Source organism: Vigna angularis, chromosome 5 (genome assembly GCF_016808095.1).
Source record: "Vigna angularis cultivar LongXiaoDou No.4 chromosome 5, ASM1680809v1, whole genome shotgun sequence".
NCBI classification, from domain to species: domain Eukaryota; kingdom Viridiplantae; phylum Streptophyta; class Magnoliopsida; order Fabales; family Fabaceae; genus Vigna; species Vigna angularis.
This window is the reverse complement of record NC_068974.1, coordinates 19,439,025-19,457,301: the sequence shown is the minus strand read 5'-3', so window position 1 is coordinate 19,457,301 and position 18,277 is coordinate 19,439,025. Positions and strand designations below refer to the sequence as shown.

Here is an 18,277-nt window from a genome sequence, read left to right as displayed (position 1 = left end):
GTTCGGCCAATTACTGAGAGACTGTAAGACCGTTCGGCCAATGACTAGGAGACCGTTTTGAGTGTAAAACCGTTCGGCCTTTTACTGTAGCTATAAGACCGTTCGGTTCCTCCCATCCTCTTTCGTTCGGGTCCGACTGTCCTCTCACGTTCGCTTCCCGATGTCCTCTCCCGTTCGGTTCTGGCAGTCCTCGACCGTTCGGTTCCGGCAGTTCCCTCACGTTCGGTTCCGGTCGTCCTCTCACGTTCGGATCCAATAGTCCTCTGCCGTGCGGTTCTCTTCTCCATATCTTTTGCCGTTCGGCTCCTCCCCCTTGCATTCAACCGTTCGTTGTTTAATGACCAATACCGTTCAGTTCCCTGGCAGACTGTGCATATTCCAGACTGACCCCACACTCTTGGCGGCTCCCGATCGGCCTGGGTGATTGGCCTCAGACCACTCGGCAACTCCCGATCGGCATGGGTTATAGCGATCGGCCTCTGACCGTGTCACCTCACCGCTCGTTCGTCCCCAAGACGACTGGTCTTCTATGGCCTCGGATCGCTCGGCCAATGACTGGTAGACCGTTTTGACTGTACGATCATTCACGTTCGATGCTGGGACGTATTCTTCCGCGGTTTTTCAAAGATGGTACCCCCGTTCCGTTCTCCAAATTGCACCACCACTGCCCCGTTCAGACCTTCCCAAGAACGATTCTTGGCTTTTTCCTTCCAGACTCTGAACCAGTAGCCAGCGCTCCCCTCCATACTGATGTCAACTAGGCGCACCTTTTCCTCCTTTGCCACACCTTGCAACTCGAAGGACGTCTCTGCCTTAGAGACCCACCCCAACGTATCAAACCCTTCGAAAGTGGGTAGTTCTATCCTTTTTCCCCAATTAGGTTGGGCGTCTCTTCGGTCTTCATCCAGTTCCTCCTCCGAGCATTCCCTTCTCCTTCTCTGATTCTCGTTAACAGAATGTTGATCTTCACCTACAGACCCTGGACTGCCTTCTAATCCCTTTTCCTGGGTCCACACCCTTCCTCTAAGAACTCGCAAGAGTTCTCTAGTTTCCTGCCGCATTTCTTGCATATTTTTTGTCCATTCTGCTAGCTCCCTTTTCTGTTCGCTGATCCTCCTTTCCCAAGAATTGTCTCTTCCTTCCATCACGCTCCTTTCCCCAATAATCCGACACCCCTCTCCAAATGGGATCCGGCAGTTTCTTGATTACTTCTTGATCCTTCACCCCCACTCCGCTCCGGTGGGTCGGACCAATTTGTTAGGTTCCTCGGTTTGGAACCTAACAAGAACACAATCAAAAGATGGAGACAGAAAGAAAGAATGGGTTTTCTGTATTATTCACAGTAAAAGAAACTTTTTTACAAGAATGAGTTGGGAGCATAACCTCCCTGGCTGAGGGCATAACCCCTCTCTACAAGCTAAAATGCCTGACTTTACGCAAAGTATATTCAATCCCCTTTACAGAGTTACAAGAGCTCTATTTATAGCAGCTCTAACCCGCTACCCCTTTTTTCAACCGACACAACCGACACCCCACACCCTTAACTCCTAAACCCAATCTATCCTATCATCCTAGATCCTAACACAAACACAAATATAATAATTAATTAATAAAAATAGTTGGATGTTACATTAACATTGATTAATTTTAGTCTACCTGGATATGTCTCATTCCAAAAGTGGAATTCTTTTCCTATCTAACGGTGCACGTACTTTTCACCTTTCCCCCCTCTAATTGCTGTTGTGCTGCGTTTGTATTTATAAGGGTGCAGTTAGTGGTAGCAAGCTGGAGTGTCGGTTTTACAATTTTGGTGCTGTTTTTTTTTCTCCGAAAGTATTACTGAAATGGATAGATTTGCAATAAATTGCAGAGTATAGGTAGATTTGAAATAATTTTTGAGGTTAAATTGTATGATTTTAAAAGACATTTAAAGGAGTCATCGTTTCAAAACACATTTTACTCATACCCTGTAATTTATTTCAAAATCCAACCCTTTTTGCAAATTTTTTAATTTACTGGAAAATGTAAAAATCCCATGCTGGAGTCCTGGACGGATGAGCTATGTCTGCAATGTATGAGATTCAACTACTAAAGAGTATTTGTGTGAAGAGATCGCCTCTGAACCTGGTGTGAGGCTTAGTTGTCTTACTCAAAACAGGATAAGCAATTGCACAATATCATCCGAGTATCCTGTCTCACAGACCAATGCATACTTTTAATCACGTCACATATTTTGTCCTGATTGTCTTCTTTGACTGAGGATGATAACTTCTTGGTAAATCATGTGCTATCCTGTGTAGGGGTAATAACAGCAATATCTTGGGGTAGTTTCATGAATTTTTTCATCTGAAACACTAGGGTTTCTGCTGTGATTCAAAATACAGTGTTTAATGTTTCTATGTAAAATCTGCTTTAGTTGCTGCCCAGTGACCTATTGCAGGTCTCTGCTCTTCTTGTCTATTCAGGCATCACAGCTTGATCTCTAATCCTTTGTTTCTGTCCACAAATCACAGATTTCATGTTCCTAATCAGTACTCTCCCCTCAGCCCCATCTGTTGTGTTCTTCATTCCAACTTCACAGTTCATATTCTCCTAATTTCTTATCATATTTATTTTGTTTACTTTTCTTTCTGAAATCTTCCTTTTATTAATTTTTTGTTCCTATGTTTTCTCTAAATTTTCCTATGGACCACGACTGGTCTTCGTTTATGGACATCATTTTTGATTAAGTAAAAACTTGTATTTGATTTGATAGCTTGCTAGGTTTAAATACATTTAAAATTTGATGCTGCATTTTCTCCCTCATTTAGGATTTTTTGTTATTGGCTCATTTAAGATTTTTTTGTGATCTTAGGTTGAGATTATGACTTTTGATTATTAATTAAAAATACCTTTGATGTGTATTAAACTAAAACTATTAATTAAAAATATCTTTGATGTGTATGAAACTGTAGTTATAAAATAGAATATATATATATATATATATGATGTGTATAAAATTATAATATAATTTGTCTTTCCTGTTTTGCATCAGTCTCGAGGTTGTGCTCTGTTGGGTATTTATGATACACCAACTTTACATGCGAAGGAAAAATTATTTCTGGACCAAGGATGGCAGGTATATTTGTAAGTTTTGTTAGAAAATATATATTTGGTGTTTCTTTCTTGTACATTTTAAGGGAGTTATTTAGGCATGAATATCCTGAGAACACAGTAGACAAAACTAGAGGCAGTTATTAATTTGCATCTCTTCAAAATAGGATGGAAAATTCTCATTTAGAGATCCTTTGTAATTGATATTAAATTGTCATTGTAGCTATTAGTTATCTTAAATTAATTATAATTTTTATCATAGTTGAGGGCTGTTCAGGCTGGAAATTCTCAATTCAGCGACAATGTATGCACTAGGAGGACCTCTACCTGTGCTAAGAAAATTCTAGTGAATAAGCAAAGTAGAAGATTATAGAATTTGGAAAGAGAATAATCTCAATGATTTCATTGCCGTTGATTTGTGTTTACCGTAAGGTACATGGGTAGAGCTCTGGTCTAACAGACTGACTGCTGTTGCAAGTAACTCAACAGCTGTTATAACTAACAAAGGAGTAGCTCTAAGCTACTTGCTTGTCCATGCTACTCACAGTAGGACCTATACATGATATACACTATCAGAGAAGTATAGACATATTATTTGCACTTCTATTAGGGAATATGATAGGATACTGGATGATAGGATAGAAGGCAGGGGAGCCGAATGGTAGGAGGCAAAAGGGAAGCAAGTGGAAGGCGGTGAAGAGCTGGAGCCGAACGGTAGGAGGCAGGGGGAAGCAAGCCGAACGGTGGAAGGTGGTGAAGAGTTGGAGCCGAACGGTAGGATACAGGGGGAAGCAAGCCGAACAGAAGGTGGTGAAGAGCTAGAGCTGATCGGTTGATGAGACTATCCTAACTGGGACAACAGTTAGGATGGACGGGAAATAATTATAGTAAATAAGGCCATATCCTAGGAAAATATTTAATATAAGTTAATTATAGTAAATAGAGCTATATCCTAGGGAAGTATTTAGTATAAGTTAATTATAAGTTAATTATAAGTTAATTATAAGTTAATTATAAGTTAATTATAAGTTAATTATAAGTTAATTATAAGTTAATTATAAGTTAATTATAAGTTAATTATAAGTTAATTATAAGTTAATTATAAGTTAATTATAAGTTAATTATAGTAAATAAAATTATATCCTCGGGAAATATTCAGTATAAGATAATTATAGTAAATAGAATTATATCCTAGGAAATTATTCAGTATAAGTTAATTATAGTAAATAGAATTATATTATGGGGAAATATTTAATATAAATAAAGCTAGATGCTATTGTTTAGGGCATGTTTTTGATTATTGAGTTTTGTTGACTGGCGGCTATGTGTCATGTGAGGGAGGTTATGCTCCCAAGTAATTAAAGGAGGTTATGTTCCCAATTATTGTTTACTTTTGTTTATTCAGATATTACTATCAATAAAAGAAATTCATTCATCCATTATCATTTGTTCATTGTCTTTTCTACCTATTGTGATCGTATTTAATTACGTCTCCCACTCGGATACGTAACAAAATATGTTCTCCGAATTCAATTTTTTTCCTTGCAAGGGTTGTGATTTGATTGGGAGAGGGATTGTAGGCTGAAGTGCAGAAATGGGCATAGCAGATATTTGATCCTGGGATCAAGTGGCTCCCAGGGGACTTGATGCCACTTTGCTGCTATTTTTATTCTCTTGGTGTGATGGATTGCATAAACGGTCATATTAGAAGCACATTTTCAGAATTCTTACTGTTCATATATTTCACTTTTTTTTCCATTTCAAGTAATAATATTGATGCTGTTTTCAATTTTATATAACATGATGTGGTCTTCATTTGTATTTATAGTATATGATTAACATAATAACATACTTTCTGTTTGTTTTATGTGTGGGCGTCAGAAATCTGTTGCGTGGGACATGCTGAGAGTTTACAATGATTTTATTGATGCTCAGGAGAGACGCAGGTACTATGATAGAACCTGGGAGCCTGTGTATTAGATTTACAAAAGCTGTGTTTGCTGGTGTTTTGTTCCTAGAGGCAACTAACTAATAGTTGGTACTTGATACATGGTCCTTTTGATATTGACTTTTCACTTATGTGCTTATACGTATTTATCTATCTTATACAGTGAGCATTAAAATATAAAGCAATGCTAGGAATACATTCTCTAACACATCCTTTTGAACCCTCTCAATGATTGAAATATGTTGGAAATTACAAAATTTGGTGGATCCCACAACTTATTGAGTAACCCTCCTGATTTTATAATTTCCAATAAATTTTAGCCTATAAGAGTGTGATAGGACTCCTACTAAGGATGGGCCTGTTAATCAACATGAAACAATTATAGAGGGAGCAAGGCCCAAAATATGGAATGTTTACGTGAGAAGAAAGAAAATGGGGTTAGGAAAAGAAAGGGAAGTTAGTTAGAGAGGGGAATGACGTGTCAGGAATGGAGGGGAAGGGCAATTCTGTTATAGGAGAGAGAATAGAGAGTGTGAAGGGGATACGGAGTGGAGAGGTTTTGAGTTGGTTAGGAGGAGAATAATCCTTTGGAGGAGTCTAGGACTCTGGCTTTTTTCCTTGTGGCTGTAGAGCTTTCCGCTCAAGCATCTTTTTACTGCATAATACTCTAAATAATACAACTTTGATATTCAGTAATTGTTTGGTTTCTATCATTGGTCCGACCTGCCGGATACCCGAGAAGAGCTAGCATTGTTGTCCATGCCACCCAAAATGTCTGACCGAGTCGACGCATTGGAGGAAAGATTATTAGCAATGGAAGTGTCTGTACGTGAGACGTTGGGGGAATTTCGCCAACTAATGTTGGAAGAGCTGACTAAGCTGCGTAACGAGCAAGCTGGAGAGCGTCGAGAATCTCCGTTTTCAGATATGGATTCAGGGGCAGAGTACAGGATGGCAGCAAAGAAGGTGGAATTGCCATCATTTGATGGTACTGACCCTGTGGGATGGATTACCAGGGCAGAGACATATTTTGAAGTGCACGGCTCTACAGAAGAGGTGAAGGTCCGATTGGCAAAACTAAGCATGGAAGGGGCAACCATTCATTGGTTTAATCTTCTACAAGAAGCAGAAGTGGGGTTGTCGTGGACCAAGTTAAAAAGAGAGTTGATCGGTCGTTATGGTGGTCGTACTAGCGGTAATCCTTTCGAGGAATTGAAAGATTTGTCGCAGACGGGCAGCGTAGATGAGTATTTGGCGGAGTTCGAATATATCTCCTCTCAAGTTTCTCGTTTACCAGAGGAGCAATATCTGGGTTACTTTTTTGGAGGGTTGCGACCGGAGATTCGGCGGAGGGTTCGCACCTTCAACCCGATGAATCGTCTCCAAGCCATGCGCCTAGCTCGAGACGTGGAAGCAGAAGTGCAGGGAGAGGGATTTCAGCGTGGAGGAGGATTACGAGGGTGGAAAAGCAATCGTGATTGGGGTACGGGTCAAGGAGAGAAGTCTGGATCCGGGTCGGGTCAAGGCCCACATTTAGGGAAATTAGGCGTTGGGTTAGGCCCAACCCAGAGCATATCAAATAAACCATTATCGGCAGCGGGCTCCAGCCTTCATGAGTCACGCTCGACTACGCAAGGCAGTCGCGTTTCAGGTGATCGTTTTCCGACCGCCGACCGAAATCGCGGTACGAAACATTTGCCGTACTCTGAATTGATGAACAGGAAAGCTCAAGGGCTTTGTTTTCGATGCGGTGAAAAGTATCACCCCTTGCATCGATGCACAGAGCGGCAACTCCGAATGGTGGTGTTAGCGGATGACGAAACAGTAAATGAAGCAGGGGAGGTGATCGCGAGCGAGACGCAAGAAGAGGAAGATGACCATAACTTGGAGTGTGGGTCTATGGGGCTGTTCGCAGAAGTTGAAGTACCATGGGGTGGTCGGAATAACCCTACAACTTTGCGCATAGAGGGTCTTCTCAATGGGGTAACCCTGGGAGTGCTGATTGATAGTGGGGCCAGTCACAATTTCATTTCTCCCCTTGTAGTGGCTGCTCTTGAGTTGAAAGTGGACAAAAGAAAACAGATTGGTGTACGTTTGGGAGATGGACATAGGGTGTCTACGGCGGGAAAATGTGAGAAGTTGGACATCCAATTAGGAGAATTCTCTACTACGGTAGAGCCATATGTGTTGGAATTGGGGGACGTGGACATGATTTTGGGAGTTTCTTGGTTGCGAAGGTTTGGAAAGGTTACTTTTGATTGGGAAGAGATGACGCTAAGTTTTTTTTGGCAGGACAAATATCTAGAGTTACAAGGTCAGAAACTAAGAAAACACAGACAACATATAGCGTTGATGACATCTTTCCAGAGTGTGGTGAAGGAGAATAGTTTGGGAGAAAAGTCCATTTCGAAGCAAAGCTTATCAAAGACACAAGTTGAAGATATTCAACAAATTTTAGTGGGTTATGCGACTGTATTCCAAGAGCCACAGGGGCTGCCACCTTATAGAAATGTGGTGCATGTTATTACATTGCAGCCAGAAGCAAAAGCCGTGAGTGTGCGACCATATCGGTATCCACATCATCATAAAGAGGAGATTGAAAAACAGGTTGGAGAGATGTTGAAACAAGGAATTATCAGACCCAGTTCTAGCGCTTTTTCTAGCCCGGTAATTCTTGTTAAGAAGAAAGACGGTTCATGGCGCATGTGCGTGGATTATAGGGAGCTGAATAAAGTCACAATTCCCGACAAATACCCAATTCCAGTGGTAGAGGAGTTATTGGATGAGTTATATGGTGCTACTTATTTTTCTAAACTAGACTTGAAATCTGGGTATCATCAAATACGCATGGCGGAGGAAGATGTTCATAAAACAGCTTTCAGGACACATGAGGGTCACTATGAATTTTTAGTGATGCCCTTTGGTTTGACTAATGCCCCTGCGACTTTCCAGTCTACTATGAATAAGATTTTTAAGCCCTATCTGAGGAAGTTTGTACTAGTATTCTTTGACGATATACTAGTTTACAGTAAAGGATGGGATGAACATTTGAAGCATTTAATGAGAGTCTTTGAGCTGCTGTGTGAACAATCTTTCATGGTCAATAGAAAAAAGTGTGTTTTGGGGAGTCGGCAAGTAGAATACTTGGGTCATCTAATTTCTGAGCAAGGAGTTGCAGTAGACCCAGAAAAAATTAAAAGTGTGATAAATTGGCCCATACCTCATAATGTCAAAGGTGTGAGGGGTTTTTTGGGATTAACGGGGTATTATCGAAAATTTATTGCGGGTTATGGTAAGATTGCTCGGCCCCTTACTGAATTGACGAAGAAGGATGGTTTCCATTGGGGTCCAAATGCATTATTGGCCTTTGAGGAATTAAAAAAGGTGATGACTCAAGCTCCCCTATTGGCTTTACCTAACTTTTCTAAACCGTTTGAAATTGAGTGTGACGCTTCAGGGACAGGGATAGGAGCAGTATTGATGCAAGACCGACAACCGATAGCTTATTTTAGTAAAGCTTTGGCACCGATTAATGTTAACAAGTCAGCCTATGAGAAAGAATTAATGGCATTAGTGTTGGCGGTCCAACATTGGAGACCATACTTGATTGGAAGGAGTTTTAAGGTGTACTCAGATCAGAAGAGTTTAAGACACCTCTTACATCAAAAGATCACCACCGAAGCTCAACAAAATTGGCTGGCAAAGTTGTTAGGATATCAGTTTGAGGTGATTTACAAACCGGGCCCAGAGAATAAAGCTGCTGACTCACTATCAAGAATGTTCGAAGCGGGTGAATTGAGGGAGATTCAGTCTTTTCCATTATGGTTGCAGGAACAGCATATCCAAGAGGAAGTGGAAGTAGATCCTTTCTTACAGCAAGTGGTGCAGAAGTTACAACAGGAAGATGCATCTGTTGCAGATTTCAGTTTGCAAAGAGGAGTATTATTTTACAAAGGACGCTTGGTATTGTCAGCTAAGTCAGATTTAATTCCTACTATCTTAAATGAGTTTCATTCTTCACCAGTAGGGGGTCACTCGGGTTTTTTAAGAACCTACAAACGTATCGCAGCAAATCTGTACTGGACGGGAATGAAGAAGATGATTCAAGAGTTTGTTAAAGCATGTGATGTGTGCCAACGACAGAAATATGAAGCAACGTCTCCAGCTGGATTACTACAGCCCCTGCCTATTCCAGATAGGATTTGGGAAGATATTTCCCTAGACTTCATTACGGGCTTACCAAAATCGAAGGGGTTTCAAGCTATATTTGTAGTGGTGGATCGATTGTCTAAATATGGCCACTTTATTTTATTGAAACATCCTTATACTGCCAGGAAGATTGCTGAATTATTTGCTAAGGAGATTGTACGACTTCACGGCTTTCCGCATTCGATTGTTAGTGATCGAGACCCTGTGTTCATGAGTCTTTTTTGGCAGGAATTATTTCGATTACAGGGAACAACTTTAAAAATGAGTTCTTCTTATCATCCTGAGACCGATGGTCAAACGGAAGTGGTAAATCGATGTTTAGAAGCTTATTTACGATGTTTTGTGTCGGAACAGCCCAAGAACTGGTCATATTGGGTACCTTGGGCAGAATTATGGTATAATACTACTTTTCATGGAGCAACAGGAAAAACCCCTTTTGAAATTGTGTATGGGAGAACACCACCTGCTTTAGTGCGTTTTACACAGGGCGAAACACGTGTGGAAGCTGTAGCCGCTGACTTGGTTGATAGAGATGAAGCTATTCGACAATTGAAATATCATCTGCTGCGAGCCCAGCAGCAAATGAAGAAATTTGCAGACAAAAAGCGGAGATTCATGCAGTTCGAGGTCGGAGAGTGGGTGTTTATTAAATTGCGTCCCCATAGACAAGTAACCATAGCTCGACGTATTAATCAGAAGCTGGCACCTCGGTATTATGGGCCTTTCGTAGTGGCGGAGAAAAAGGGAGAAGTGTCTTATAAGGTGCAGTTGCCGGAATCAGCAAAAGTACACCCGGTTTTTCATGTTTCTCAATTAAAAAAGGCTATTGGTAATCATGCAGTAGAACCCACTTTACCAACAGAATTGAGTCTTGAGGAGGAAGATCAAGAAGAACCTGAGACAGTGTTAGCAACCAGGGAGATTCCTGAGGGTGATACTATTACTAAACAATTGTTGGTTAAATGGAAGGGGAGAACAGAGGAGGAGGCAACTTGGGAAGATGAGGGACGATTGCGAAGTCAATTTCCTTATTTTAGCCTTGAGGACAAGGCTGTTGTTGCAGGAGGGAGTAATGATAGGACTCCTACTAAGGATGGGCCTGTTAATCAACATGAAACAATTATAGAGGGAGCAAGGCCCAAAATATGGAATGTTTACGTGAGAAGAAAGAAAATGGGGTTAGGAAAAGAAAGGGAAGTTAGTTAGAGAGGGGAATGACGTGTCAGGAATGGAGGGGAAGGGCAATTCTGTTATAGGAGAGAGAATAGAGAGTGTGAAGGGGATACGGAGTGGAGAGGTTTTGAGTTGGTTAGGAGGAGAATAATCCTCTGGAGGAGTCTAGGACTCTGGCTTTTTTCCTTGTGGCTGTAGAGCTTTCCGCTCAAGCATCTTTTTACTGCATAATACTCTAAATAATACAACTTTGATATTCAGTAATTGTTTGGTTTCTATCAGAGTGTTTCAAACACTCCTCTTGAATATGGGATGCGATTGAGTATGGGATTCTATTGTGTATGTGGTGTGGTTCCTATCAACTTGGAATTTCCAACTACAACAACTAGCTTTTGTTGTGTTGTGGTTCTCTCTAGGTTCATATAATTTTGTATCGGACCCTTCTATCACGCCTCTTAGCTTCAAATAAGTAATGTCAGCGGTGATGTCAGCATTGCAGTGTTTGCCAGCAATCCCACAATGGAAGTATATTCTAGTGTCGGGATTATAAGGATTTGGACTCTCCCACAATAACAACTAGATTTTGTGGTGTGCTTTTCTCAAGGTTCTTTTACAAATGACATCGTTGGGTGTGCCTGGAGGCACCAAAGAAAAAAATTAACATTAGGATTTTACTGCCATTAATAAGTTTTCTGATGAAATTATGGCAACTTAGGTAGAAACAGGAGGTATAAGAGATCAAAGAGACCACCAATAAATAAAATTTCTTATTTATATTGGTGGGATACATTGTGGTACAGATTTAACATTTATTTTATGTTTGCAAATCATTATATCAATCAAATAACGAAACAATTAAGGAAATATAATGATATATGAAAACCATTCATAATGATCATCAAAGATACTCTAAACGTTATAAGGTACAAAAAAATAAAAAATAAAAAAGTCATGATTTATTTTCTAGATATTGTGACACTTCTCTTCAAATTAAAGCACGCTAAGCTTTAAGCTTGTCATTTTTAAGACTACACATTCACTACAAAATAAAATAATAATGTAACATGATGACAGGTGGTAGCATCTTGGACTAAAGTTGTGGCTGGACTGCATCTGAGACTAGGAATGGGGGCAGACGGTCTAGGATAAAAACCTGGGTGTGGAACAAGCATAAGAGCAAGACTACATCTCTTGGACTTGATAAGGCTGGTGTGAGTGCCCACATAAGTTACTACTAGTACGATTCATGTGGGAAAACAATCACAATTGGAGTGATCATTGGTTGGAGAAGTCTCCAGTCCACTGGTATGACTCCTTATTGCTCAACAAACATTCAAAATTTCTCCCTCAGTTAAAACATTGAAAAACTAGAGACAAAGTAAGAAGTGGTAAGAAACTGCCATAATACATCAATAGATAAACAGAGAAAAATTTGATCACTAAACAAAACAACACACCAGTGAAGCCAACCATGTACAAGTGGTGAACAGAGGAGATAGGGGCTGGGCCTGACCAAACTGGTACTGTAAGGCAAAAGTCAATGAGATGATGTACATGACCAGCATACGCATGTCCAAAAAAATCTCCTACAAACTGAAAAAAAAGGCATACAATTCAAACCTGAAAACTGCTTGCCACTATCACAAGCTATCTGGTCACTGCAGCCCATGGTGGCCACTGATCATTGCTGTCTATTCAGGAAAAAATAACACATTTCCGGCAAGTTTGCATAGCTCCAAGATGGATGAGAGTGGAGCTTGTAGTGTTGATAATGAGGTCAAATGATCATACTACCAATTCAAGGCCAAGCTGACTACTAAGACTAATGTTCTAACAGGAAGAACTAATGATGGAAACGGGGAGGAGCTCCTGATATTTGGGAACTTGGTGGTAGAATAGTGATGAAACAAATCTTAGTGAAGGTATTGCATATCTCGTTGAAATTATGTGGATTTAGAGTGAGAAAGAAAAGAGAGATTAGAGACAGCAAACAACAACAAATACCCTGACCACTTGGTGAGTCAGTTACATGCAATGCATGACACTGTTGGTCTCTGTTATCGTTTATAATGTTGATTTAAAATACAATACATTCACACTTATTCTAATTATAGACTTCCAATCATAATAAATCAAATCAGGAAATAAATCTAGAAATATAGTGGAATATGGAAATGACTTCTGATCTTAATAAAATTAAGGCTTAATACTCTATTTTGTCCCCAGTTTCGCTCGCAAATGTCAAATTAGTCCATCCTTTAAAAAATGCGTCAATTACGTTCTCACTTAATAAAATTTGCATCAATGAAATCCCTTCCGTTAAATCCGTACAAACAGCGTTAATTATTTTGCATCAAGATAATTAACGCCGTTTGTACGGATTTAACGGAATGGATTTAATTGATGCAAATTTTATCAAGTGAGGACGTAATTGACGCATTTTTTAAAAAATGGACTAATTTGACATTTTCGAACGAAACTGGGGACAAAATAGGGTATTAAGCCTAAAATTAAATAAGGAAATAAATCTGGAAATATAATGAAATATGGAAATGACTTCTAAAAGGTAATCTAAGATACTTAAATATTCTAATAAAGTACTGATGTCGTGAGATGCATCCTTTATATTCTAAATTTACTTTGTATTACACTGTTATTTGGCTTTTGTTTTGCTACTTTACATCCATGTGTAATATATTTCTTTTCCATCACTGCTCTGAATGAGAGTCAAACCAATCAGTCCATGAATTGGGGGCTTGACCAATTTAAGGTCCAATCCAGTTTCTAAAACATTATTTATGTAAACTCTTAAGTATGTGGTTGGTGGCAATACAAATTGGAACAATGAAGTGGGAGAAGTCAAGATCTTCAGTGGATTCAAACAAATATCTTTTCTTTGACAAATCTCACACTGATGTAGTAATGATGTATATTAAAACACTCTTAAAATTTGTAAATCATTACAAATAAAAACGATAAAAGTTATACATTTGAATAAGATTTTCTTTACGTACATGAACAAATAGAGTATTTCATCTTGGTTATATTTGAGTGTCATTTGAGTGACATTTCCAAATTGTAACTCTCTAAGAAATTGTTTAAACTAAACAAGTTCACAAGTGGCTGAGACCATAGATCTATATTATGCTTCTACACTAGATTTTGCCACAATACTTTGTTTCTTGTTCTTCCAAGAGATCAAGTTACTACCAATGGAGATAATACCTGGAAGTAGATCTTCTATCAGAAGAAGATCCTACCCAATTAGCATCTAAGTAGCAACTGATGGTGGACTAGACACAATTAGAGGATCACAGATAACAGGAATGTTAATGTAGTAGACAGAGACACATTAGAAGAAGAAGAAGGGCCCTTAAACATTGAAGGTGACATATGGGGAAATAAAATAGCAGTTAAGAGAAGGAGAGAAACACTTATGTCCTTTTTGTGATCAAGTAAATCCTAAAATAACACATTTGTGTGTGGTCTAGGAGATAACTTAACAAGACCAGGACTAAAATGATGAATAAAACATGTAGACCCAAACACTTTAATAGGTAAGGGATGTGGAGGTGCATGAGGAAATAAAATAGAATAAGGAATTTTGTTATTTAAAATTGAAGATGACATGCGGTTAATAAGATAACATGTAGTAAGAATAACATCACTCCAAAATGTTGAGAAACCTCACCATGAATTAAAAAGTGTGCGAGTTGTTTCAACATGATGTCTATTCTTGGGCTCAACCACCCCTTTTTGTTGAGATGTATAAGCACATGAAGTTTGAAGTTTGATGAAGAATGCCATGAAAGCCATAAAATGTTTAAAAGAATGGGAAAGGTATTCATGGCAATTATCACTTCGTAAAGTTTAAATAGAAATCCCAAACCGAGTTTTAATTTCATTATAAAAAATTGAATATAAAAAAAATAACTCAATGATTTTTCATTAAAAACAGCCAAGTGTATTTGGAATAATTATCAATAAAAGTAACAAAATACTGTAAACCTAAATTAGATTTAACACGACTAGTTCTTCAAATGTCAGAGTGAACTAATGCAAAAGGTGATGAAGCATGAGGAAAGGAATTATGACTTTAAGTGGTTTCCATTTCTTGGCTTCTTTATTATGGAGGCCTTTTGTCTGGCCTTTTATTCCCATTAAGATTTTAACCCCATAATGTTCCACCAGTATCTTATCATGGGACTATTTGATTTCTATTACGTATTAAAGTATATCTTTGTACAGAAGGCAGTTTTTCCCTGATTCCCCATCCTCTTATGTTTTTTTTTCTACTCTGATTGCTAACCTGTTGTTTTTGTAAGTAATGTCAAAATAAACTAATTTTTCATACTTTACTGTTAGGATCGAACGGCTGGAGTTGTTTGATGAATTTGAAGAGTGGTACATGATGCAGGTGACCATTTTTTATTCCTGCTGTTAGGTTCTATAAAACTGTCTTACAAATTTTTCTGGGGCTATGAAGGACGGGACTAGATCAGAGTTGATTTGCTCTCTCTTTAGAATTGGGGGTGAGCTGCGGGTGTCCTCGTGTTTATCTAGGAATCAATTGAATCAGTGGTCATAGTAGAAAAACCTTGTCCATAGTTTCTTCCTCCACCCCTAAAGTTTCTTCTGGCAACCCATAGCTGAAGTGCATATACTAAAATATCCTTATCCATTACCTAAATAGAAAACCTCATTCCTTTCGGAACATGTCAAAGACCTTCCAGATTACATGTTCCGGAACAATCCATCCAAGAAGACATTCTGTTGTTTATGAAAGCTTGTATCATTGTCTTAGTGGTTACGGATCTAGAAATCTGGAATTTTTTTTTTTCAAAACTGTATTCTGGATTAGGCCATCCAGAACATTTCCAGATTATGTGATCTGGAACTATGTTTTGGATTGAGTAATCTTAATATAGCACAGATTAAGTAAATTCCAAATTAATCAATTTTGAAATATCTTTGAATTACACAATTTGAAATATTTCTGAATTGCTTGATTTGGAATATAGTTTTGAATTCACTATGGGGTGGGGTGTTATAATATGGACACTTTGATCATTTTCTATATTATGGCACTGGTAGAAGTTTAATGCAAGCAATTGGTGACATGACCCACAACCAACACATGCTTTGTCATCAAAAGTGAAGAGTTCCTCGTTTATTTCTTCCACTACTATCTGAATTTTTTTTCTGTACTGTTGATTTTCAGGAGCACTACTGTGTGGCATATGCAATCAATGACGGCATGGTATGATCTTGATCATTTTTGTTCGGCTATATGTACGACATCGGTAGAGGCTATTTTTTGTAACATTTTTCTCGGATTGAATTTAGAGACCTGATTATTTGTGGGGTAGCATCTTCTGGCTATCTTAGAATATGATGATGAAATGATGTGGAAAAAGTTTATTTTTTCTTTGGGGCCTAATATTAATATATAATGATGTGATGAGTGAGAGTAAATTTATTTCATGTCTCCTATTTCTTGATTTATTACGGAAGTTTTGAGGGACCATAGTGGATAAGAATTTATTGTCTGATTTTCTTCCATGATGCAGGGTCTTTTTGGGGATTTTGGTTTCGTTAATGACAGCAGTGAGCTTCCTTCATGATGAGGCACGAGGACACTCTTCATGGCATGTATTTATATTATATTTGTCTTCCCTATTGCCATGTGGTTGGAAGTTTTGTAACTGTTAATACATGAAGCATGTGCCAGCTCATTCAATTGGGGATGTCTGGTAAAAAAGGTTCTCAGCAACTTGTTTTGTATCAGAAAATAGCCCAATGATTATATATATTATCCAAGAGATTATTTTATTAATTGAATATAGATTACTTTTTAAAGCTTATAATAATAATGAGTATAGATATAATCAGTTACTGTTATATAATGTTTAAATATGTCAAGTGAAAAGTTGTTTTTAAGATAAACTATTGTGTTTGGATTGATTAAAACAATCAATACTTTTATAGTACAATTATAAAAAGAGAGGAAATTGACTTTTGCATTTAAATTAACTGTGGAATAAAAATAGATTAACAAAGGTTAGCTACATATAATCTATTAACTTTTAATCATAATTTGTTTTTTAATCTTCAAAAACATTTTTCATTATTATGAATTAAAGTACTAAATATGATTGGCTATTAAAGATTATGAGATTTCCATAATTGAATATGCTCTAATTAGAAAAGGATGTTAATATTATAAACAAGACTTTGTAAAAAGAATGATAAGAATAGTTTAAATTTATGAGAAAATGAGCTCACGTATACTCGATTTTACACATTTAGATTTATGCTGTGTTCCTTTGGGATGAGACACTGTAATTAAGGATAAGGAAGAAATGATTTTGGCAGATTTGAGAGTGAGATAAGGGCAGATTTGAGAGTGAGATAAGGAGATGATTAATGGGATGTAAGAATTTTCGGATCTTCAGATGAGTAGATTTGATTTGAGGGTAATAGAGATGAAAATATAATTATATCCTTGTTATGTGGTTCATGATTAACAACTCTCAATGGAATGTTATTTCGTGTGGTTACATCTTCAGAAAACCATGATTTTCAAATTCTGGTTGGAGATAAAAAAAAGAGAGTGATCTATAGAAGAGAATTAATTCTCATGCAATGTAGAACCAATTTCATGATCCATATAAAAGAGTTGGATTCAATTTCATTGAGGCTGCAATTAATTCATCGATATGAAAAAAAGAGTTGGAATCGATTTCAACATACTTTAATGCAAATCATAATTTAATTATAATCTTATCAAATAATACATCCATATTTAATATTTATAATCATTAATAATAATAAATAATAATTTATTATTTTTTTAATCTATCACATTAATCAAATTATTTATAAATATTCACAAATTTTTACTGTCAAATTCACTTATTTTTAAATCTATTGACAGAGTATCTCTCAAATCCACACGTTAGTGAACATAAATCCATTTTCATAAGGAACACAACTATAAGTTTCGTTAGTGGGACTCAAGTCCGCCTATTGCTTCTCTTACAATTACTAATTACTAATTGTAACCGTACAATAAGAGAAAAAGACTAAAAGATTCTTTATTATTGCATCACACCACTACTGCTACAACTGTGGCCGTTACTGTTGCCATCACAGCTTCTGAAAAAGAGTGGGAGAACATTTCAGGAAAAAGAATGAGAAAAAATGAGAAAAAAAAAACTCATTGCGGATATATTTCATGCGTTCTGAAAATTCTGTTCTAAGAAATCATATTTCAGAAATCTTATTCCGAAAATTTTGAAAAACTTGTTTTTTTTTTCCTGAAATATGTAATTTGAAAGTCACTTTTTCAAAAGATAAATAGTCATTTTGAATATTTGAGGGGTAAATCTCTCTGGTCCTCATTTGTTTCGTCAAATTAATTTTACAGTTGAATTAAAATTAAAATTTTGAATTATTCATTTTTCAACATAAATAGTTATATTGTTAATAAAAAATTCATTTTTTATTTTTTTAATGTAAATAATCATATTGTCTGCAATATATTCATTTTCTATTTTTGTTATAATTGTAAAAACATAAAGAATTAAAATAAGATGAATTAAGTATCAATCAAGTAAAATGCATTTGAATTTTTTATTTTTATAAAAATTGACACAATTAAGCATGATTGATAATTTTTTTAAATTTTGAATGATTGAAACTAATACTCTCTTCAATAATGCATATAATACCATGTTGATACAATAAAGGGATGACTTATGCTAAATAAATTGATTCAAGTATGAGAAAAAAAAAATTCATCTGTACCAGCGAGGGGAGGGCGCCCTAAGGAAGGACGTCCATTTCAACAAT

At 37.2% G+C, this 18,277-nt stretch overlaps 1 protein-coding gene across 6 annotated transcripts in view; it reads left to right on the top strand.

The window, feature by feature from the left end:
- The window catches only part of LOC108340358 (leucine carboxyl methyltransferase 1 homolog), a 29,072-nt gene extending 12,813 nt beyond the window's left edge, over window positions 1–16,259 (top strand). For 3 of the 6 annotated variants that reach the window (XM_052877508.1, XM_017577685.2, XM_017577686.2), the window contains 5 exons: window positions 3,035–3,118; window positions 4,975–5,039; window positions 14,789–14,840; window positions 15,645–15,683; window positions 15,994–16,259. In XM_052877508.1, the coding sequence (XP_052733468.1) occupies window positions 3,035–3,118; window positions 4,975–5,039; window positions 14,789–14,840; window positions 15,645–15,683; window positions 15,994–16,047 (294 nt within the window). In that variant the 3' untranslated portion in view covers window positions 16,048–16,259. The other 3 variants (XM_052877507.1, XR_008248799.1, XR_008248798.1) reach the window with 3 other exon arrangements.
- Window positions 16,260–18,277: the final 2,018 nt, after the last annotated feature.